Source organism: Homalodisca vitripennis, chromosome X (genome assembly GCF_021130785.1).
Source record: "Homalodisca vitripennis isolate AUS2020 chromosome X, UT_GWSS_2.1, whole genome shotgun sequence".
Lineage (NCBI taxonomy): Eukaryota > Metazoa > Arthropoda > Insecta > Hemiptera > Cicadellidae > Homalodisca > Homalodisca vitripennis.
In genome coordinates, this window is record NC_060215.1 from 121,144,074 (window position 1) to 121,170,094 (window position 26,021).

Consider the following 26,021-nt stretch of genomic DNA (forward strand, 5'->3'; position numbering starts at 1 on the left):
AAAATTGAAAAGTAGATGATTTTTTTAACCTAAATCACTCATTTGACAACAGCGAGAGATTTGTACATTTGAGCCTCTGCTGCAAGGATCCAAACTCATCCCATCGTCCTGGTAATGTACTCATGAATATCCCTGATCCGCGTCACCTCGCGTGTGAAACGACAGTACACGATGGCCTCGCAAGTATAGAATGCTGGGGAGGTTAGCAAATCAGGTTCTCTGGAACAATGCCTGCAGCATTCTCTGATTCCTGTCTTTACAATGAAACTTATATCATTCTTCTGAAGGGCGAAACACCTCCGGTGATGGGCATTAGCATACTCTCCTCATAAAGTTATGCCGTATGATATACGTGGGTAAACTAAGTTATTCAATAAACTAGTTGAGCCAATTTTCAATAAATTTTTTCCAAACATTGTAGAAGCGGTTCATTTGTTCTGTAAAGTATCAAGGTTTCCATTAGGAGATCTATACCATACATTAGATGAACGTGACTCCAGACTCCAGTAGTCAAATCTTGGACAGCGACAGATTCCAGACGTTGTACCATAGGAAGATGAACTAAAGCTAAACGCAACATTCAATTTGGTTAGTTAAAGTAAATATTTATTAGAATCTTTGTAAACAATATCAAATCTGCAAAACCTATAGACATAGACATATAGTAGACTATATGGACTACTAAAATAACAAGAACGAGATTTTTTATACTGAAATAATCAAGAACCTGTTTTAGAATTAAGTGTGGGTTTTTTAAATTTTATCCATTTGAGTGTAAGATTTTAAAAGATTCTTGAGTGGAATAGAATGTAATTAATAATGTAATACAATATAAATAGGACCACTACTTTCACGTAGAGTAAAAATTTTAAAAATCAAAGTTGGTTGTACAACAATTGACATCCGCTCACATTTTTATAAACTTGAATTTAACTACCTTCGTCAAAAAAGTGCAGCTGTCAATATTATAAAATAATATTTTCGACAGAAATTGCCTTAATTTGTATTGCGCGAAGTAAAACACGCAAGAAAATATTTGCGAGAAGTTACAGTTGTTGAGTTTAAAAAGACTCCCATGGAAATCGGATTTGTGACATAAATAATTTTTGTAGTAGAACTATAAACAAAACAGAAAATCATCAACTTTTTTAATCTCTTAGGACAAGGGAAGCTTAGAAAATTGAACCTAGTCCTATAAGGACCTTTGCGCTGTTTTCGGAGTGATATTTTGGATGGGTAGGGTTGGAAGTAGGGGCTGCCTCCTGTCGAGATTCATAAGGAAAGGTTCAAGGCTCTAATCTCAAGTCAAATCCTTTCAGAAGAAGGCGAAGTCAGCTCTGAACCAGCCTCTCCAGTCAAATCAGGCAGGGGGTGGTACACCCTTATTTCTAGGCTGACTCTGAAGGAACAAACTCCACCAACTCCAACAGTCATCTCCCGCAGTAGACTAGACTTATCCAACTTGCACCCCAGAATCTTTACATTTGTGGTTAGTGATGTAAAGACACCCACAAGCTTGCCAGGATTTAATTGACACATCAGGTTTTGCTGTACCCGTCATTAACGTTAAGAAAATCTTTATAATCCCATGTCATAATGTTTTTAAAGCATATTAAGTAATTTAAGGATGAACAGTGTTAAAGGTTTTTTACCGTCAACGTTAATAAAAGTTTTAACGTTGTCCATCCTTAAATTTCTTAAATATGTTTTTACAGTAAAAAAAATCATGAAACGGATGTTAAAATTATTTAGAAGACATTATAATTAGAAAGTATCTTTCTGCTTTAAATAATTTCTTTTCGATATAATTGTATGCATTTTTTCCCCTCATCACACAGTAGAAGACGCAATTGCGATCTAATTTTTCAACCCATTCACGATGTGTTAATTGGATTAAGGAACGGGAATTTGATGCCTTGTCAACTCTGCTGTAAGAGTTTTGTTTCCCAGCTGGATATCGACCAGGATCAGTACTTCGAGGCGATGATCGATCTGTCTCGTTGGGAAAACGACTACATGTTCCGACAACTCCGAGAGGTGGTGAACAGGACAGACTGGAGGTCACATGGTACAATCACTAAAGTAAACGCTTTCTATGTTCCTTGGGAGAATTCCATGGGTAAGTAGACAGTATTCATTCACGATTATGATGATATTATCTCAGAAAAGTGTATCGATGCTTCACGCTAAATAACCTTGGTTTAGAACAGTCATTTTATCACAAATATTTCGTATCATCTTCCACTATGATTTCTTAACTTAAGTAACAATATATATACAACAAACTAACTATCGATATATTTATGAAATATTACAAAAATATAACTGATCTATACGTTTCATGCGTATATCTCACAATCTTACAATAATGGTTGTTAAATGCATAACTTTTATAGCTGGAGTAGTTTAATTTGTTGGCAACCCTGAATCTGAGTAGAATAACACTCTGGTCGTTTCATTCAAACATTTTAATTATTTCTGACCAAACAGCTAGGTAAAATGAGAATATGTATATGCTATCTTAGTCAGGTAATGAAATAGAAACACAAGAGTTAATATGCAGAACAATTATTAGTGTTTCATGTTTTGTCAAACTTGATTTTGTGAAAAATGTGAAGTACATAAACTATATGAAGATAGACTTCTGCGTTGAATTTATGATTATCTCTTTTATACACCTGGACGAAGAACCACCGTTAACATGACGTAATAATTAATATTGATGCGTGATAGATTATGTTAAAATTATCGTACGGAACGTTCCAAAAGTCTAAGCTTTTATATAGCTGAGAATAATACAATTTTGTTTTTGTAATTAAGTACCCGATATTTTTCACTTCCTACTATTAAATTGCAAACTCTATTTATGTGTATATCGCCAAGACTTATATTGAACCATCTTTCATTACTGTATCGAGCTGAAATTGAGCAATAAACTCAAATTCTAAAATATGTTAATAACAAAGATAAAAGGAATAAATTATCCGGGTTCTACCCTATTGGCCTAAACAGTTGAAGAAATTTCAACAAGAAATATTTTTGGCGAATAAAAAGTTTGAACTTCAGTAAAATATTTAAACAATGGTTTTATTAACAACTAGCAGTTATCGGTGGCTTCACACACAGTGGCTAAATTAATTAAAAATATGTCTGTGCTGTTATAAACAATGTTTACACAGAACAGTAGATTACAGAGCTAAACGGAGGACCTAACAAGCTAGCAACCGATCCCCAATCAAATAAGAACTTGTACCGTTTTACTGGCACATGAGGGGTTAGCTTTGAAATTTAAGATTTTGTGCAGGTTCAAAAGGAAAAGAAAATCTTTTAAAATAAATAAAGTTCAAACTAAAATAAAAACTTTTTCTTGAAAATAATTACTGGATATAAAATTAAAATAAAAACTTCTTGATGAAATTTAAATTCAAACTTGTAATATATTCGTCACTCAAAAATGTACAAAGTTCTTACAACTTGTCTTTTATTCAATTTTCAAAATTCAAAACTTTTACACTCTAATCTGATCTGGCAATTCTTCACTTTAATTTATCTTCAAAATTCAATTTTACTTAGTTACTAATTTTCTTTACTTTATTTAAATATTACTTCTTTTCAGTGTTAGAATTTTTTAAGAATTCTTCAGTGTTAGAGAATTAAATTGCTGAAAGCATCTGTAACCACCACAAAACTCTTTTAGTATTTTTTCATAAACTTTTCTATACATGTGCTCACTGCACCAACAAGTTTTATATTGCACAGATGAAAAGGACAAGTTCCTAAATTCCCATTAAATTTAATTTTTACAATATTTCTTTCCCCAAATTAATTCAAAATAATTAAGAATGAATATTGACTGGACTCCAGTTAAAAAGTTCACTTACCCGCAGGTTCGATGAAGATTAGCAAGAATAACTCTAAGCACTTTCAAAGACTTTACTCGTTACTGCTACTACTGATCAACTGAGACGGGAGGTACGGCACGACTACCTCACCCCACCTCTCAATTTCGTTATCAAACACTCCCATCTGCGATGCGCGCCTCGCTGATAGAAGCCTCTTTTGTACTGTCCAGTCCTTATCATTCTTCTGGGCCTACTCCTTCCACCAGTAATCCAGTTACCCCACAATTACAATTTAATACAATCATTACAAGATCTTCCTTTTCGTAGCATCCACATTGCCGGGGATAGCAGCCGTGATGTTTTCGACCTCGTCCACTGTATGGTGACTGCTGACACGACAGTGAAGGGTGTCTGCAGACCCGGGGTTGGGCTGCTGAGTGTCACTTCTGACAGTCCTCTTCCGCCAGACAGCTGTTATGTAATTATGGCGGGCACCAACGACGTCGCCATCGGTCAGCGCAACATCTACAAACATCTGGAGCGATGCTTCACTTCCAAATTGAGGACAGCTAAGGTAGTGGTATCTACTCTGCCTCACCGGCACGTATTACCTGCCCAGCATCCGATCAACAAGGAGACATCCTTAATTAACGCGTACATAGAGGAGTTCTGCGTGGGGCAGAGTCGAGTGGAGGTGGTGGACTTCAACCGTATCGAAAGGGGTGCATTCACTAAACATGGCATGCATCTAAAGCCTCAGTGTACGAGTACGCGTCTGCTGGCCGAGCTGCTGGTGGAGTGTATGGGAGGGTTCAGCCGTGCTGTTCGCACGACATCGCGTCAGCCTCCTCTCCTGTAGACCGTCGCTAGCTCAGACTGACCACCTTCGAAGACATTGGTTGCCTCTAAGTCACCGGCTGCAGTAGAGCCTCAGATACTGCCCTTCGAAGCGTTTGCAGACGCAGTGAAGTTTAAAAACAACAAAATCGGCGACAGTCAAAAAACCTCTTTACTTCAAGTGACATCAAATTTAATATAAAATCAAGGATATCAGCGTCGGATGTACAGAAGAATAACCTAAATTCTAAACAAAAACAATAACAAAATTCATTTTTCACAATAAAAATTTTCTGTTGTGCACCAAAACGCACAAACAGCTTCTAACAAAGTTGATGAGCTATCGCTCATGGCTGGGAAGCTCCATCTGGACGTTTTTGTAGTCACTAAGCATAGCTTCTCACCTGAAGCGGATATTGTGTTTAAAATTGATAATTTTCAATAGGCAGCGATATTTCACCGAGAAAATTACAAAGGTGGAGGTGTGGCAATTTTCGTTAAGAAAAGACTGATATTCCAGCCCTTCAAGGTTGACTACAGTTGTGATCTAGACTTTGAAGTGGAAATTATAAAAGCTAATCTAAATTTCTTAAGAAAAATTTCAATCATTGTTTATACAGATCCCCATAAGTTTAAATAAAAATTTGAATCCCTTCTAAATTTTCTCTCTTCTAATCATATCTTCTTTATCATTTCAGGAGACTTTAACATCGATGTTTTCGACTACACCAACTCCCTGACCCAGCAGCTACGCGATATTCTCACCTCTTTTGGCTTAGTTTGGTCCGAGAACACGCCAACACGAGTGAGTGCCACATGGAGTACGGCTATCGACAACATCCATACAAACGTATTAAAATTTCGGTTTCCGTTCTGGACCCGGCCACTATCTCCGACCACTTCGCGCAGGAGGCCGTGGTCGGGTATCTCAGTCCTAAGATCCAACCTCTTTCGGAAAATATAAGAAGGGATCTTAAATTCTAAATATCCAAATTCTTAACAGATTTCTCCAGGGGGAAACCTGGTTTTTTCTAGATAGTTCCGATCATGTGGAGGAAGCGTTTTCTGCGTTTAAAGACCGTTTGAACTTTTATTTCAGCATAATTTGCCCCTATAAGTCATTCAAAGCGCGATCGGAAAATAGTACAATACTTGGATTAATAATAACATTCTCAATTTAAGAAAAACTTTAAAATTGTATCATTCAGTTTACATTGAATCGACAAAGGAAGAATTCAAAGATATCTTTCGAGCATATAAGCTAAATTACTACAAATAAATAAAAGCCGCTAAGGCACGGGATATCTAAAATAGACTTATGAATACTTAAAATGTTTCTAAAAGTGCGTGGAATATAATTAAAAATACAAAAACTCAAACACAAGTCCCTAAACATTTCAAACCTAAGCTTAAATTACACGGTAAAATAATAAAACATCCGCTTCAAGTGGCAAGTCAGTTCAATAACCACGGTTGTTGAGCCGGACCCATGGTTTAGTGGGAACAGCACCAGAGAAGACTCATGGGACCTGTCTCGTCCATGGTCCTGTCTCCTGTGAGCGAGTCGGAGTTGGTCCGTATAGTGCGGGAGCTGTCTGTGTGGCTACTTATGCGCTGTTTTAAGCACATTTCAGTACCACTCACAAAATTGATTAACCTGTCGTTCGCCCAAGGCGTCTTCCCGTAGACTCTGAAGACAGCAAATGTCATTCAAATTTTTAAAAAGGATGATCCTTATGTCTCAAGTAACTATGGTCCTATTTCCATTCTTCCGGTCCACAGCAAAATTTTCGGAAAATCCTTCCTTCGACGATTAGAACATTTCTTCAATCGCTTTGAAGTTATTTTTCATGACCAATTTGGATTTAGAAACAACAAATCGACTATTGATGCTGTCACGAGTCTCATTGATTATGTTGTCGATGGTTCAGAGAGGCGGGAACATGTGCTTAGCATATTAAGGCCTTTGACTGTGTGCATCATGAAATACTGTTGCACCAGTTATAGTCAAGCCTCATGGTCTGCCTCACAAGTGGCTCTCGTCATACCTAAATGATAGAGAGCAGTGTGTGCATACCGCGAATACTCTCTCAGTTAAAGTTAAAATGCCCTATGGAGTCCCACAGGGATCGATTCTAGGGCCAGCCCTATTTCTCGTCTACGTCAACAGATTGAGTTCATCAATCCATAATGAAAAGCTGATTCAGTATGCTGACAATACGACTCTCTGCATTAGATAAAAAACTAAACCAAATCTTAAATCAAAGCCTCTGAAAAACTCAACTCATGCATTGAGCATTTTTCAAAAATAAATTTGAAAATAAACTGTTCAAAAAAAGCGTGATCGATTTCTGTTTTCGGCTACATCGATACGACATCTGACCAATTGTGATGGTGGATGAAACCATAGTAGAAGAAGAATAATCCACCAAATTTCTTGGGATGCACCTTGATCGAGGGCTGACATGGAACGATCACATTGATTCTGTCTGTTCAAAGGTTGCTTCGGGCATTGATGTCTTACGCAATTTGGCAACATTCTGTCCATTGGACTTTCTGAAGACAGCTTACTTTGGCGTAATACATGCGCATTTAGCTTATGGTCTGAGATTGTGGGGTGGCTGTTCTAGATAAAAAGTTAATAGAGTGTTTAGAATGCAAAAGAAAGCTTCAGAATAATTTACAAATTAAATCAAAGTGAGTCGTGTAAAGTGGCCTTCGGGGAGCTTGGATTACTGACTTTGACTAGCTTCTATATTCTCGACGTCGTGCTATACTGCAGATTCACTACGGGGTAGCGACGTACACCAATACGGAACTAGAGGCCGGGACAACTTTCATTTGGCTCAGCACAGAACTGTTTTTGGATGCTTGCCATCTCAAGTTGGTGTAAGGCTAATCAATAGGCTCCCTGAATGAATCAAATGCGTCAATAACCACAAACAATTTAAATCTCGATTAAAACACTTCCTAGTGTCTAGGGTATTGTGCTCAGTTGACGAGTTTGCGATGGGCCGCTGGGATAGTCTTCAGTAAAATTTAAGAAATAATTTGTCTAACTCCCCTTCTGATATCCGAGAAAATTCGGCCACAATCGAGGAACCGGTGAAAGGTGTCACTTAGTTATAAGATTCAGACTTTTATTTTTATACGACGCTTGCAATACAATGATTCTTAATAGTTTTCTGCAATCTAGAATATTATTATTATTAAATCTGCAATGCAACTTCAGTGACCAGTGAGGCGTAGCCCGGAGGGACTTTTGAAATAAGAATACGCCATGAGTTAATAAAGAACCCTAAGAATGTCCATTTAAATGTTAGTATAATTAGTCTAGTAGCTTTCACACCACACATAAACACACACACTTTTATATAATGGTACAGATATCTTTCTGTTGTGAACTAAATGTGATGTAAGCACTGTGTATATTATTGTTTATTGATGTAACTATTCGACTGTTCTATTAGAAATGTAAAGAACACGAGGAGAAGTTTAATAAGTAAAGTAAAGTAAGTAAGTAGAAATAAGTAAATATTTGTTGCTCCCGGCTTGTGCAAGCGAACCTATAAAGTGATCGTGCTCGCTTATCCGTTACGGATTTCATGTTAAAAGGTACCGTTGGAATTTTAGTTAAAAGTAATAAATAGTGGGTGACGATTTTTTTTTTATTTGACTATTAACATTTTCAGGAGGCGCCAGTTTGTTAATATCAAACCAATTTAAAAATCTTATTTTTACCTACTAAAGATTATGTGCTAATTTGATTTCTTTTGCTTAAATATTTTTGGAAATTATAATTTTTATTTAAAAAAAATGGCAGCTAGCAGCTAAACGAAAAATGTATCGTCCTATGTGTGTATAAAACTGTTTGTATAAAGTTTGTGACACCCTTTATTGAAGACCATGTATGTATATATATATATGTGTGTGTGTGTGTGTGTGTGTGTGTGTGTGTGTGTGTGTGTGTGTGTGTGTGTGTGTGTGTTTGTGTCCTTCTAAAGTAATAACTCTGAAGACGTTTTCAATTAATTATAATCATTAAGTTCGTTCTAATTTTTCTAAACCCAAAGTTTTACAGGAGGTAAACCTATTTGGCAGATACCACAAATTAAGTCTTGATCAAACAAAATTAATCCAACGTTATGATCAGTTTTAGGCCATTCAATCCAAAATAGTTAAAGTTCTAACAATGCTGAACTTCCAACTTTAATTGGACATTATGCTGCAAAACTCAACTTTGAGAATTTTAATTTTCTCCAAAGTTATTTCTTTATCTTGACCTTCAGGATGATCTATCACACGGTGGGGTTACTATTACTATGCTTCACTTATTTACCAATTTATATATAGATCTTCGCTTTTTGAGAATCGGCAAAATGTTTAGTAAAGAGTATTGATACCCAAACAAACAAATGATGTGTACATTTTATTTGAAATATTTCAGTAATTAATTGAATCAATAATCTCTGCACTTTTACATTAAAGGCAGAGGCTAAAATAATTGATACAATGGTAAACCCGTATCTGCTTTTTCCAGAAATTCCAGCTGCGATTCTCCAGCAGCCGTTCTTCAGTGCTCGGGTTCCTCAGTACGTGAACTACGCCACGATAGGGGTCACTATTGGTCACGAGATTACGCATGGATTTGATGATGTGGTAAATGTCGAATCGTGGAATAAACTATGTATTTAGACCTTTCAAACATTTGACAACAAATTATTTAATAGAGACCAGCAGCCCTAATTGTTCGCTGAGTGCACGGAAGATCAATGCCTAAGCTGTAGTGAAGATTGTTTAGTCATAAAATAAATATGGATTTTGTAATTAAAAATCCTATTTTTGGTCGTTCTGACTAAGTATTGGTCTTGACTACTAAACAATCTTGTGTGGTATCAATGTGTCTGAGCTATCGATTTTGTCTACACGTGTTAACAAACAACTCAAATATAGTTTCGGTTAGTTACGTGAACGTTTCAGAAAATGTTCCTAGTTTGAAAGCTACCTGTAAATCGCTGAATGTTAACGAAGTCTATTATTCAAGGGGCTGGAAAAATGCTATGTCTGTCTGCATGTCTGTCCGTATATCTCGAGAATGAGCTTGCCTATAGGATTGTGATTTAGATTGATGCTTAATTTCTATTCGAATTTTATGGTTGTGCATGACACTCCATAGAATGTGACTGAAAGGTAGCGAATTTTTTAACATTAGTATCATTTTTAACCGTAAGGCAACGATAAAATTTGCGGAATACATACATTTGTAAATAATCTCAGAACATTCATAAAGAATGATAACACGTAACAGTATCACATACAGCCCAGCTATCTGTAAGGTGTATCAAGAAACATATGATCTGTAGACTGAAACGTGTGCATGAAACTTAGTTTTCGTAGACAAAAATTAGTTCTATGACAGTGCATGTCATACATGTGATCATCATTGTGGACCAGTCATAAGGTTGTCACCATTTCTCTGTCGGTTACCCGGAAGAGGTAAAAATACCTTTTCTGTACGATTGCCTGTACGTAAGACGCTTTAAGAATAAAAAGACATAAATTGTATGATAAAAATTTTACATTGTATCTATAAGATATTTAATATAATAAAATATTTTTGATCAGACAAGTAATGGCTCTGACAACAAGTTGTAGAAGTTGTGGTTTGATAAGTTTTTGTTCGTTCTGACAAATACTTCAGCCAGCATTTATGGTCGGGGGAATACATTCTACCTTTCAGTAGACTTTTAGGTACTAAATATCTTTCTAGTTTCGTATCTACATAATACAAACACTACTAGTCGAAATTACCGCTCTCTTTGAGTGTTTAAAGTGGTCATAATTTGTAATTAATGTCTTTAAATACGTTGATTAATTATTGTTCATTATATGTTCCTTTAATTCTTGATCTATATAAAATTTATAATTCACACCATTTTGTTACAAATTTTTGTGAATTAAAATTTTGTTAAATAGGTTGTATGATAACATTTAAAGCTATCCTACCCAAACTTTTAGCAAGTTTACTTTTATTTAGACCAAATATACAACGTTTATCTATATTTATTCAATTAATTTGTTTACTATAGTTAAATTTTATTAGGTGCAAAATATTTGTTTGTAAAGTTTTCACACATAATTCAAGTTCTTTTCTCTATTAATTTTAATTTTTGTTTACGACATTACATGGCCTTCACAGTTAAGTTTATTAATTTTGTAAGGTTGAAAATGTAACATATTAAGAAAGTAAATATTTTACTGATCTGACGTGTTTATAAAAGTGACAGGAAGTCCTTAAGATTTAATTTTTCTAAAACCACGTGACGCAGTAGAACGATGTGGAAAATAGAAAACAAAACGAAGATAATGTAAAAAATATTGTTGCTTTATTTAAATATTTGAATGTAAACAAAAATTCTTAAAAAAGGTTCAAAATTTAATAAGAAACAGAAAAACAGTTTATGATTTAATTTTATAGTTCCCAGAACCCTTCTTCAGAAACACATTGATTAATGAAAGTAACTTTTGTATAAAAGAAGGAAAAGAGAATCACCTTCTTTCTCAAAAGGTCTTTCTCAATTAGGTTCAACCCATCTGGTTGCTTTGATTGTAAACATAATTGATGTGCGATTTCAACATTTCATAAATTAATCAGATTAATGCTTTGGTTGGTATTTGGCTTTAAGTGATAAATTCATTTTAGGTTGAAGCAAGTTTCTAATTTATTTTGATTGTGTTGAATCGCATAAGCAGATTATGGTCTCTCATAATTGTAATGAATAACATAAAAGCGATGATTGGTCATTCTCAACTCTTAATGGAGTTTTTAACTAATGATGGTTAAAAACCAACTAATGATGGTTTGTCCAATATAATCTTTGGAACAGAATTTACAGGCTAGTTGATAAATGACGTTTTTTTGTGGTGCAATCGATGTTGCCTTTAATGGGATATTCTTTTTCAGTTGTACTACTTTTAAAAGAATGAGAATTGTTTAACATATGAAAAACAAAAAGTAATAAATAAATAGGAATATCTAAGAAAAAGAATGTATAAAATAAAATTTAACTGACAAATATTTAAAGTAGACTACCAGACGACGTAAACAAGTGTTATCAAATAATGTATTTTAAATATATTTTTGTAAAATCCGTTAAAATCTGTAAAATTAGTTCAACGTTTTATTCAATCTTACGGGTGGCCTAAGTTATATCCATTTTTGCTATAACATACGCGTGGTAAGTATAGGATTTTATGGGCAGTGAGATTAGGCATGTACAGTACAGTTGTATGTAAGTTCTTTGTTATAATTCAACGTTTTTCCTATTGTTCGGTAATAAACCATATTGTAATATTATGTTTTATTGTTTTACTAAAAGTATTATAATGTATAAATATTCATAATTTTAATAATATTCTTCATTAAATTCTGCTATGAGATCAATTTCTCAATGCAATAGTTTACAGATCTGGAACTTTTGAAGATTAAAGTACTTCGGAAGTTTTCTGTACACCGGGTATCTCACGAAGAAGTTTAAACGTTTGATTCTATATTACTTGCCCATTGCCACAGAACATTTTCAAAGTCTACACAATTTATAAAATATCTTTTTAAAATATTCTGTGAAAATTTAAACTCTCTCGCAACTGTTGAAACAAATGGTGGCATTTTGGAAAACTATAACACAGTAAAAAACAGTATTTTTTGGTTTTTAAAATTATTTATTGTTATATTCTAGAGAAATAACGCATTTCAATCAGTAAATTAAAACATAGCCTTTTAAAACCCTACAATTACAGATCACAATTATTCCAACTAGAATCCATTCACAGCGACACACTGGTAACAGCGCTCAACAAATGAATCGTAAGTTCAAAGTATCAATTATGCGGTATCCGTAGAAGTTCCTCTTCAATTGATTCTTTTAATTCCTCATCATTATTAAAGCTACGAGTATAAACTTGTTCCTTAAAGTAACCCCACAGAAAGAAATCACACACAGTTATATCTGGAGATCGGGGTGGTCAATCTAAAAAAATCACTTCCACGACCAATCCTAAAAGGCCATGAAGGTTGTCATTTAGTAATCGCTTGACAGTATTTGCGAAATGAGGAGGAGCGCCATCTGGTTGGAAGATTGCTTGATCCATCTCTTGAACCGTAAAATAAGGCAAGACTTGTTCATTTAAAACCTGTTCATACCTATTCCCAGTCATTGTACTGCCTGAAATCTCGTAAGATAGCACACCATTACAACTGACAGCTGCCCAAACAGCAATTCCTTTTGATTTGAGTAGAGTCTGTTCAAGAATGTGTGCATTAACTGTGTTGTAATAATTACAATTATGCCTATTTACAGCACCATTGCGGTAGAAAGTGGACTCGTCTGAAAAAAAATGTGAGTATGCCAATTAGGATCGAGCTCATGAAACCATTGAGTTCCACATTAGTGGAATTTTATTGTCGTATTCAATGTCAAATTCTACTCTCCTGTCCGGATCGTCTTCAAGAAGATTATGGACTAGGTGACTTTTGTAAAATTTAATTTTGTTTTTCAAAATTATTCTCTGTACCGCAGACTTTGGAACAACAGTTTCAAGTTCAACATTCTTTAATGATTTCGGATTACCTGGAGAGCGGAGCATTGATGAGCATACTAGCACTTTTTTTCCTCATTTGATCCTCTAGAGTACTAGAGTAGCGAAAAGCAGTAGCCCACGCACAACACTTCACTTTTTGTTCAACATTAAAAGCCATTTCTCGAACTTCGATAACATTAAATGTGTAATGGAGGAGGTTAGGAAGTGTTTTTATAGCACAAGCAATATTCTTCGCAGGTTTTTTTTTAAATGAGCGTTATTGAATAGTCGTTCTTTAAAATTGGAACGCAGTAAACAAATCAGGTAATTAAAGAAATGAATTTTTATAGGAAACAAAATGGTAAAATTTTCAATACGTCACCATTTCATTTCTACAATTATTGGGGTGCTTTAATTTTCACAGAATACCTATAAAACCTATCTTATCAATTGTGTAGAGTTTAAAAGTGTTAGGTGCATAAGTGGGCAATTAATATAAAATCAAAAGTTTAAACCTCTTCGTGGGACACTCTTTATACAAACGTCTGACGTCATGCAGGAATTATTCATACAAGCAGAAATTATTAAATTTACAGCACAACCTCTTTCTTACAGGGAAGCCAGTTTGACTACAAGGGTGATCTTAACGATTGGTGGGAGACGGAGAGCAAGAAGAATTTTAATGAGAAGAAGATGTGTATAATAGACCAATATGGCAGCTATAAAGACAGCCAGACTCAATTGAACGTAAGTAAAATTCTAAAACTGCTGCGAACGGTTCTGCTCAATAACATATCATTTATAGGAAGAATTTCTAAAACTACATTCACCCATGTTTTCAAATTTTGTAATCTGGTCTATATCTGAAACAATTGGAAACATGGGGGAAGGCAGTATGGTTGGCCAGAGCCAATAATTGATCATTATCCAATACGTACTTCATTTTGATTAAGTTCATATTTTTTGCCCTCATCTTGGATTGACCACATTACAACAGAATATTTTTTTTATGTAAAGGTGGTATTGGCATACACGGATTACATTTTTTTTTACATTGAAGACGATGCGGAATCCGTTTTTATATACCTTTATTCTTTCTTGAAATATTGATACTTTTAGGTGCAATAAAAAAAGCTTTTGTCAGCACATTTGATGTAAGTGATTTCTTTTATACAAACAGTAATAACCTAATAACAGCTTACATCTACATGTAAAGAATGAATGATTACTTTAACTAATGAAGTAGGCGTTTGACCTATGACAGTATTATATTAATTTAATTATTATGTTCGCTCTAAATCAATTAGGTAGGTCGCAAAGTATTTGCTTTTAAAGATGTCACACGCATAACAACTGCCTAATATCTTGACAGTATTTGGAAGCGATTAACTTTAGAAATACATATAATAAAATATATTATTTTCTCGATTTGAATTAAATTTATTTAATGATTTAAGCAATTTTTATGTAAGCTTCATTTTATGTCTTTTATGAACTACTGCAATAAAAGACAGTCTTTATAACACATTTTAGTTATAAAATAGTTTTATTGGTTAGACAGAAAATATCTCGAAGTCCGTTCTACTTTATGGATGACATATTTAAAATATTATTTTACATAGCCAAATAAACAGTAACATAAGTTTTAAACACGACATGAAAAGATTAGTCACCTGCTATTTATTTTGTTTAGTTTTTTGAACAGGATAGTTTATAAACCGTGGAATTTGTAGTCAGAGAGTCCGAATTATATATTTTTTTTAATATCAAGGTAACACACTAATTCATATATTCACTGTAATGAGCTAAATTGTGTAAAGATTACATATTTACAGAGTTTTTTGAACATTAAATATGGTATTTAAGCAGGAAAATGTGTCCTGTAAAAACTCGTTAAATGTGTGTTTTAAAAAACTCTTATGTGAAATAAACCGTTTGCCTTTATTAAAAATTTGTAAACAAGTAAATTAAGAGAGGTCATTATCAACAAAATTAACAAATGCACAACATATTTCCAAAATATTTTGAATGCATGTGATAAAGCTAAGGAAACTAGTTTTTCTCTCTGATAAAAATATTGATTGGCTATTTATATCTTTTAGACTTGAACTAGATTTTGTGACCAGGCAAAATTCAGAATTAGAATAAATAAGATGTTATGGCCTGAAAGTAATGATTGTTAAAAACATTATTAAAAAATCGTCCTAAGATATTCTAATTAGATGGACGTTTGGGAATTAATAACGCTGCTTGTGGGGTTTTATGGTCCATACTATACGACTTCAGTTTATATAATTATGAATCTCAATATGTTTGGCTGCTATGCGTACTCTGCATGTGATTTTAAAACACCCTGTAGGCTATACTCAATCGAGTAACTTAGTTATATGTTACTTGTAAAGAATCATTGAACAGAGTTATCTAGTTCGCTTTATTATTAGATTTTTTAATTAGGCTAAAATGCGTTTTGGGGCGGTTTTTGAAACTAGTTAGCTGTGTTTGACCAACATATAAAACTGACCTTAATTGTATATTATTATAGTAGTTTCGAATTTACTAAAATTAAGAGCCTGAAAATTTGATCGGTTGGCACTATAAGTAGTATGCATTGACTGAATTGAAATTTTTATACAATATCATGGGTTTTTTTGTGTATATAAAGCAAAAATATGACATGGTTTGCCATGAAATATGCCAGATTAAAACTGTAAATTTAGCCACTAGTAAAAAGTCAACAAATTCCTTTAAGTTTTATTTTAATACAACCGTCTAATTTTATTTGGTGTTGCATTTTAATCCATGGAAAACAAATTAAAGTGGAAACTCCTTCGCCAAAAAATTTAGTAGCGAGAGCGAAAAAATTGCAACAAAAACGTTTTATTACAGAACTATAAGGTTTTATTGTAGAGAAATAGTATAAAACAAAAACACAGCTTAAATTATAACTTAAAAGATAATTAACATAGTTTCATAATAGAATTAAACAGAATGACTATTTAAGAATTATAAGTAGCCACTGTAAAATAAAAAGTGTTTTATTACAGAACTACAAGATTTTATTTTAGAGAAATAGTATAAAACAAAAACACAGCTTAAATTAAACTAAAAAGAAAAATAACATAGTTTCATAATATAATTAAACAGAATGACTATTTAAGAATTATAAATAGCTACTGTAAAGTAAAAAGTGATTTGTTTACTACTTTTTAAGTATTTTTTATTCGATAAAACAATGAAGTTACAACAAATTATCAAAGAGTGTATTAAAATGATTATTAAAACTAATAAAAACGATAAATTTTAAATGATTTTATAAGTTGTAATTAACGTAGTCTATTTGTCAAACAATTTAATATTCTTATTCTACTTATATGCATATATATGTTTTGCATAAGTCTGACATTATTATTTAGTAACTTACTAAAAGACCATATGGTCACACATATAGAGGAGTACAACCAAAATTACCAAGACCAAGCCAATTTAAGATAATATTTGATTTTAGGATAGCAAAGCAGCTAACATCCACAAAACGTTTGAAAATTTAAAACTAGCTACATAATTTCACTTCTAGAGTTAATTTAATTTAATATATATTAACAAAAAACTCTTTGTCAATATATTATACTCTTTGTTTTAGACATTTTGAAATGTGTTAAAACTTTACTCTTCAATTACATCTTTAAAATATATTTTGGACACCAAATCATTTTCTATGGAGAGTAAAGCCTGCCATGATAAGCGGTCCTTGGACATTGTGTTTCTAAGTTATCTTAGAATATAATATTGTATCAATACTTATGTCTTGATTAGTTTTAATTTTGAAAAAATTTCAAAAACGAGTCCAGTTGCATATTTACACTTTGTCAAACTTTACTCATAGTATGGATTTTTACGAGAATTTCGTACCATATTACAAAATATATGACAAAATCCCTAGGTTGAAACTTCGTTTAAGTTTTCCAAAGATTGGCCCTCATGTATAAAACCACAAACTGAGATTATTTTACGTCCAGTCGAAAATGCATCACAAACATTACTGAGCTGATGTCTTAGAGCTTTCACAGATTATACATTACCATATAGTCTCTTAAATTGGTTTAAGTGATATGGTCACAAGAGAATTCAAAATGCTTCATCTTTCACTAGAGCAAGAAAAGATTGTATAAAGTCTTTGCAAAATACAAAAAAATGTTTGTGCATGAAGACAAGAAGAAGCAGCATCTCCTAAAATAAGTTCCAGCTGTGCCATCCACAAGGAACAAAGAATGCCAGAGGGTTTAAGTTTAGAAGTCTTCGATTCACGCCACTTTTTACTCCACGCATGTTGGTCCCATTGTCTTAACCTTCAACCCTGCAGTCAGCAATGGAAAGCCCTCATGAATGTGGGAAGTGTCGGTTCGGACAAGGACTGCGGTGAAGTACCTGGGTGTGTTACTTGACTGCCGTCTTCGGTATTTGGAGCACATCCAGGCGGTGTGCAACAAAGCCTCTAAAGTGGTTTTGTCTCTCGGCAGATTGATTTTTAACGTAAGAGTCCCTAGATCAAGTAAGAGACAACTCCTCATGTCTACTGTAAACTCAACCCTTCTGTATGGCGCAGAGATTTGGGCGGGTGTCATGAGGATAAGGCGGTACAGTCAAAGGCTGTTATCGGTACAGATAAGAGCAGCACTTAGGGTCGCCTGCGCCTACCGTACCGTTTCCGGTTCCGGCCGTGGTGGTCGTGGCTGGGGTGATTCCTATTGATCTGCTGGCCATCGAGAGACAGACCGTCTTTCGGGAGGCTGCCGAGCGGGGTAGAGAGTACTCCTTGTCTGCTGCCAGGGTGGAGACTCTGCAGGTTTGGCAGCGGAGGTGGACGGAAGGATCGGACGGTCGCTGGACCTTCCGTCTCATCCGACTTCAAACCTGGATAAATTGTGGCCACGGAGAGATAGATTTCTACCTCTGTCAGGTCCTGACGGGGCACGGTTACTTTAGGAAGTACCTGTACAGGATGGGAAAAATCAGGTCGCCTCGGTGTGCTTACTCCTCGGTGGCTAACTCCCCGATAAACGCAATTTATCGTTTCCATATTTTAAGGTTTAATTGTTAGTTTTAAGGACATATAGCGTTCAAACGAAATCATCAGTACGAATACTATTTATTGTAACGACTGTACAGGATATTTTAATGACTTGTGAGTAATATACGCTCTTACTGATATTTAAATATTTTCGTACATTTGAGGTTACAGGAAGAAAACGAAAAGTAGACTAAACTCTTAACAAAATTACTGGCAGTTATTAATATAAACTGACAACTATTCTGCGCAACGTACACGCGCATATCAGGCTGCCAGTCGAGGGAATCTATGGGAATTGCTGCAGCTGGACTGTAGACACAGAGCTAGTGTACAATCGCACTCTCTATCAGATAAGCGGCTATTTGATAAGGCAAGGACACCGGCCCAATAGTACCTTCACGCTATCTATGCGATAAACGGATAATTAACTGGTGAACACCGGAGCGAGGGTTCAAATCCAGCTGCAGCGCGCAATTTCTTTGCATCTAAGTAATGAATGGACACACACTTTATTAATACAATATCTTTTTACCAAAAATAAAAAAGGAATATTCTGTAAATATTTTATTTTATATACTAGACCAGATTTAAATAATTAACATGGACTTTACCCTGGACTATACCCAAAAGGGTAGGCCTTGTATAATTTTTTTAAAGCATAAGTATAGATTGAAGAGGACCCTGGTGAATGGTGATATATCTTGGTGTTGCCTCGGAAAAAATTGTGGAGCGTCAGTGAGGACTGATTCCCACAAGACGGTGTTAACTGTAGTTAATGAGAAGCATAGTGGGCAACATCCCGTCACGATGCGGTCGCTGACACCCGACTCTCCCCCGACCCCGCTGACAAGATCTGCTCCGAGATCAAATGGTGCGTCCCCGTCTGTTCTCTCTCTCCAAGACAGCTTGTCCGCCTCACCGTTGTTATCACCACTTACCGGAAGGAAGTCGCGCTCTGACAGCGGTACTCGGTCCGAGGACAACCATATGAAGACCAAGGACGAGCTGATAGAACGTATCAACCAGCTTACTCACCAGCAATCGTGCTTAGTTCTCCAGTGCCAGTCAATGCTTCTTCAACTAGAGGAGAAAGATAATGAACTTAGTTCTCTGAAAAATACACCTACACAAGCTAAGGAAGTGGCTGTTCAAACGGAGGAGCTCTCTGGTACCAATGAAGAACCTTGTCAGCGTTGTGTTATACTGAATGAGGAAACTCGTAACATGATCCAGACCATCAGGACTCTAGAGGAGGAACATGTAAGATTACAGAACACATGGCAAGAGCACACTGAGACTGAGTACAGTAGGGCGGTCGATAGCATGTTCAACAGTGACAATAATAGCACGCAGCTTCAATCTTCTTTGCCTTTAAGTAACACTAGCTCTTTGTTGCCTGATAAGAATAATTTAAATTTAATTTAAGTAAATTTAAAGTATAAATAATTTCATTAAAGTAAAAAGAAGAACAAGAAAAAGAAAACGAAATAGCAAAACCTATTTAAAAAAAAGAAAACATGCAAAATTTTAGAAAACAACCAAAACATTATTTGGAGAAAACCACTGAACCTCCACAAAAACTACATGTCTTCGCCGACAGCCATGGTAAAGATATTTATAATTTTTTAACATATAAGGTTTCCCCATGCTGTAAAATATTTGTTGATGCGTGTTCGGGGGCCCCTATGTCCCAATGTCTTGGACAATGCCCACAGTATGACGGAGAATTTTACAAAAGACGACACAGTGGTTGTAATTGCTGGGGCTAATGATCTGTCAGACGTTACCACTAAAAATAAACAGCCTGCTAGAGTTCTCGTGGACGAAGTAAAGAAGTTTATTATGACACATGGTCATACAAACTTTGTAGTGGTGTCAATGTTTCATCGCCATCACGATCCCTGGAACTCCTACATCAACAAGGAAGTGAGGGGTATCAACATAGAGCTGCGGGAGAGTCTCGAGGAGGTGAGAGCCGCGATGGTGGACGTGTCATTATTGGGGAGACATTTATTCACCCAACACGGGCAGCATCTCAACCGGAGGGGAAGTTGGTGCTTTCCGACATGATAGCTGTGGCTGCACGGAGGCTTCGTCTGGCCGCCGCTCGACACCCAACGACTGTCGTTGGTCTGAGACCGGGGCTGGCTTCTCGGATTTCATCCTCAGCCAAATCTCAAATGCACGAGCGCCTTCGCACACCTTTACCGACCAATTGCCTTCAGCACGAGAGCTACGCGGGCGCGGTGAGATCAACCCCACGTACTGGACTAAGGTTGCCTGCTGCGGTTGTCGGTGCTCCTGCGGATGCGCCTGGCGTCTCGTCTGCTTCTGGTCGGTCTCCCGTTGCTGTGCAGCCTTCTAGCCCACCTTCACCTGCTGCTTCCTGTGTGTCTACTTCTATCCCACTTGAGCCCGTAACATCAGACATTGGGACTTTATCAGATGCCGTCAACACATTTCCAAACGTTCCAAATGAAGGGAATCAACGTACTAATTTAAAAAACTATTTTTAGACGCAGGTTTTACGAAGGTATAGATACATCAGGCTCGGGTGTGCATACATATATTCAAGACAAATCCAAAATTTTAAATAATCGAAATTCGAAGTATTCAAAATTCAAAATCATACATCAAAACGCACAAACCGCCTCAAATAAGTTAGACGAGCTTGTACTCATGTGTGATGAGCTGAAACCTGATGTACTGGTCATCTCGGAACATGGGTATAAGCCGGAAACAGTATCTTTTTTCAAACTAGAAAATTACGAATTGGCAAACATTTTCTGTAGGACACGTAACAAAGGGGGTGGTGTGGCAATTTATGTAAAAAAGTTCTCTAAATTATACTCAGCTCAAGATCAACTATACATCCGAACTAGACCTAGAAGCGGAGGGAGTCAAAATAAATACTAAATCTATTGGGACGATAAACATTATTGGATTGTATCGCTCACCCAATGGCTGCAGTAACTTCTTTTTCCAGCGTTTGGATTTGATTTTAAATTTTTTATTTTCAAACAAATTTCATTTATTTTAATTGGCGACTTTAATATAAATGTACTTGACCAAATCAACCCCTTAACCAAGCGGCTACGGGACATTTTAAATTCTTTTGGACTTAATTGGTCAGTGAGCTCGCCGACTAGGGTAACCGCTTTGACAAGAACAGCCATCGACAACGAAATTACTAATATCTCGAATGTCTCTGTTTCTCTTTTGAATGCGGCCACTCCAGACCATTTCGCGCAGGAGGTTCTTATTGACGATTGTCCGCATGATGGAGATGGGGCATCGGAGCTCCAATACAAACGCGTTGTGCGACAAAAAAATATTCATGAATTGAAAATTCATCTAGCGCTGGAGTCCTGGGATTTCCTAGATGATTATAATTGCCTAGATGACATGTTTAATGGATTCAACAATAGATTCATATTTTATCTGAATTTGTCATGTCCTTTAAAAACCAGTAGAGTAAAAATAATTGCCAAACAGAATACGTAGATTACTCGCGGTATTTTAACTTCCAGAAAAAAATAAAATTTTATTATTCAATTTTTATAACAACAAAAAATGAGGAATCTAAAATATTTAATGAATTATAAAAGAATTTACAAAAAAGTAATAAGAGCGGCTAAGGCCTACGAAATTGATAAAAAATTAATTAACTGTGAAAATTTTTCAAAAACGGCTTGGAAAATTATTAACCAAACCGCCAAACTAAAGTCCACAAAAAGTTAAAAAAGTTCGGAAATTGTTAATAAAGATAAAATTTTTACACATCCGGAACATATAGCGAATGAGTTCAGTGCCTATTTCTCTTCGGTGTTTTCTGCTTCGTTTTGTGGGAGGTCCGGCTGCGGTACGGGTCGAAATCCGGAACCGCTGACATCCATGGTCGTTTCCCTGTTGACGAGGATGAGGTGGCCCGCATCATACAGAGATTGAAATCAAAAAAGTCGATCGACTTAAATGGTGTCTCAGTGAGGTTGCTTAAGTTATGCTTTCAGCATATATTGACACCACTAACCAAATTAATAAACTTTTCTTTCATTCAAGGCTCTTTCCCTTCAATGTTAAAGACTGCTAAATTAACACCGATCTTTAAGAAAGGTGATTCCAGGCAAATGAGCAAGTACCGGCCGATTTCAATCCTGCCGGTATTCAGTAAAGTCTTTGAGGCTGCCTTCCTGATTCGGCTAAATGCATTTCTGGAGCGTTTTGAGATTTTGAGTCCAAATCAGTTTGGATTCAGGAAAAACAAATCCACAATCGATGCAATTTCGAACCTTGTGGATAATGTTGTCGATGGGTTGGAGAGGCGAGAACATGTGCTCAGCGTATTTCTCGACCTTTCAAAGGCGTTTGACTGCGCCTTGCATCATGAGACACTGATGAACCAGTTAAAACTTTGTGGCATTCGGGGTCTCCCTCATAAATGGATCTCGTCTTATCTCAGGGACAGATACCAGTGTGTGGAGATCTTGGGTGTCATGTCGAGGAGAAATAAACTGGTTCATGGAGTCCCACAGGGATCTATTCTTGGGCCGGTTCTTTTTATTCTATATGTAAATCGAATAAATTAATCGATCCAAAATGGAAAGATAATTCAATATGCCAATGATACGACTCTCTGCATAAAATCAACTTCGAAAGAAAATCTTTAAATTGAATCCTTCATTGCTGTCAATTGCTGCATTCAAAATTTTTCTGAGATCAACTTAAGAACAAACAGTACAAAATCTAATATCATCAACTTTTGTCTCCGTCAAAATGAAGATGTAAGCCACCCGGCAGTTTTTGTAGAAAATGAGCTCTTGGAGAATACTGAATCTACCAAGTTCCTAGGGATGTACCTCGACAAAGGTCTAACCTGGAACAATCATGTGGACTATATCTGTGCTCGTGTTACTTCAGGCACGCCCTGCGTAACCTTGCCAACTATTGTTCACAAAAAGTTTTAAGAATGGCTTATTTTGGCCTGATTTATCCATACCTGACATATGGTTTAAGACTTTGGGGCAGCTGTGCCAAATACAATTTAGTAAGAGTATTCAGACTACAAAAAAAGCTGTCAGAATAATTTTCCAATTAAATATCAAAAAGTCGTGCAGGGATGCTTTCAGGGAGCTCAGATTGCTGACTCTGCCCTCCCTCTATATATTGGAGGTTGCCCTGTATTGTCGATCGAAATGTGTTCTTATTCGGGGTAGTGACATTCACTCTTACGAAACTAGAGGCAAGGAGAGTTACCGTGCAGAACAGCATAGGACGGTGGCTTTCGAACGCTTGCCGTCACAGGCTGGAGTCACATTTCTCAATCGGCTCCCTAAGGGTCTTATACAATCGGATAGTTTAAACCAGTTTAAAGCTCTTCTGAAGCGCCTACTGGTGTCGAATGCGTTTTATTCTGTCGAAGACTTCATGGCTGGCTGCTGGGAGAATTAGAATCAAAATTTACAGAATCAAAATTTACATAAAAATTAATTAGTAGAGCCCCGAGTCTCATGTTGAATGAATGTTGGCGTGAATGGACAAGAGATGTATGTTTGAATGAGTATTGTAAGTATGAATGTGTATAGTAGGGATTTTTTACAAATACTTAAACCTGACTTTTGCAATGCAATGTCTTATTGCCAAAATGCAATAAAACAATTATTATTATTATTATTATGGAGGGTGATGGACGATCACATCTTCTTCGCTTGCGGGCGCTTCACCGAGGCCAGGCGAACGCTCGTCACCACAGTTGGCGATTTTTGGGCAGACACCATTGTGGAGCTAATGCTACAGAGTAAGGACGCATGGAATTCAGTCACTACTCATGTACATGCGATCCTTCATCATAAGCGTGAAGATGGATGCCTGGCTAACCCCTAGCTTCCGAAACAAGTAGTTTTGTCCAGGACGGGACATAAGACATACGGACCAGGCAAGATGTCATCCGAAAGGGTTCTGGCCTGGGTCCTCCGTGAAAAATAATGGACAGCCCTAACCCCTCCAATTTGTCTATAATATATTCTGTCAACTCCTCTGCTATAGCTTGTTCTACCGCCACAAATTATAAGAAGTGTTCCTCGATCTCTGCATACTCTTGATTTTTTGTCCTCAAAATGAAGGACATTTACTCAACTATAGAAATATCTAGATTGCAATCCAGAATTCTTGAAAAATATATTTTTCTTAGTTTTTTTAACAATTTGTTTTCTGACACGTACTGCTATTACTTCGATAAGCTCATTTTAAGTATGTTTGCTCAGTTAATGGTTTCTGAATATGGATTTTTAAGCGTTCTCGAGGGGTGGGTTAAAACATGCAATCAGCCTAACCATATGTAAGAAGTTCGCACTAGAGCTTTGTGAAACAAAACTCTCTTCATGGCCTCGAAGATATAAATTATGCTTGGCCAAAAACTGCCTAATCGCCAGGAACCTTTCCAGGATATCTTCTTAGCATTATTGTTCTAAATTGGTTTGACCCTTAGTTTGAGAACCAATTGCTTTTTCCAAAGACAACCCATTTTGAAAAGTTAAACATTTTATCATGCCCTCTTTGTGGAATTTTGCTGTTTTAATGACTTTGTAGTGTCTCCCATAAATGTTTCCAATCATTTACACCCGTGAAAGATCCAAGAGCTCTAACACTACATTTTGAATGATCATGGAATAAATGGTAAGCAAAACAGAACACAAAGTCTTTCAATTCAGAATAGACAAACCAACACATACTTTGCTTTTCTCCATTTATAAGAAATTTTGTGTAGTGGGTATTTTGGTATGTCTTCTGTTATTTAAAGAGTATACATCTATTTCAGGTCGTATTTCTGTTAATATTTCCATGCAATATTAATATAAGTGGATGCCATTTCATTCAGATATTTAATGCTATTATTTTTATACACCTACTATGGTCATTGCTGCGATTGACGTAACGAGATAATTTGATCATCGATTTAAGCTTCCTCAAAGGTGTAAATAATAATACAAATAAAACCTGGATATGAAGGTATCGATTTCCAGCCGTTACTTATAATAAATAACTCTCATGTGTTACAGCTGAACGGCATCACCACACAGGGAGAAAACATAGCGGACAATGGTGGATTGAAGTTGGCCTATCTTGCGTACCATCGGATGGCAGATCAGCTGATGGAACCGGAACCAGGGCTGCCAAACTTGGAACAATACAGCAACGATCAGCTGTTAATGATCGGTGTGGCCAACATCGAGTGCACGCGGTATCGCCCCGAGTCTCTCAGAGAGCGGATCCATACAGACACACATTCCCCGGCAGAGTTTAGAGTTAACGGAGTCCTGAAGAACTTCCCAGAGTTTAGTAAGGTGTTCCAGTGTGGCTGTGAGGACGCTATGAATCCTGAGAATAAGTGCGTTGTTTGGTAATCCTGGTTAAATTAGCTGGGATTTTTTTATCAGTAATTAAAATGAGCAATTTGTACTAGTTTGCTTTACAGTATAATTTTTCGGCATTTATATTTGCAAATAATTAAGAAATTGAATTCGAATTAGGAATAGATGATTTTAGTATTCATTGCAATATTCTTAGAATAGTGCTAATAAAATAAACATGATGGGTTAAACGTGATGAGTGTTATGTGGTTCCACAGAAAAAATGTGCAATAAATTTGTTTCACTGTATTCATGCACAACTTATTACAAAGTTGGTTTCATATAAAT

At 35.8% G+C, this 26,021-nt stretch overlaps 1 protein-coding gene across 1 annotated transcript; it reads left to right on the plus strand.

Moving 5' to 3' along the window:
- Positions 1 to 1,955: 1,955 nt before the first annotated feature.
- Positions 1,956 to 25,742, plus strand: LOC124368587 (neprilysin-2-like). The gene is made up of 4 exons (XM_046825830.1): positions 1,956 to 2,119; positions 9,220 to 9,338; positions 13,875 to 14,006; positions 25,383 to 25,742. The coding sequence occupies exons 1-4, from the start codon at positions 1,984 to 1,986 to the stop codon at positions 25,725 to 25,727; spliced, it is 732 nt and encodes a 243-aa protein (XP_046681786.1). The 5' UTR covers positions 1,956 to 1,983; the 3' UTR covers positions 25,728 to 25,742.
- Positions 25,743 to 26,021: the final 279 nt, after the last annotated feature.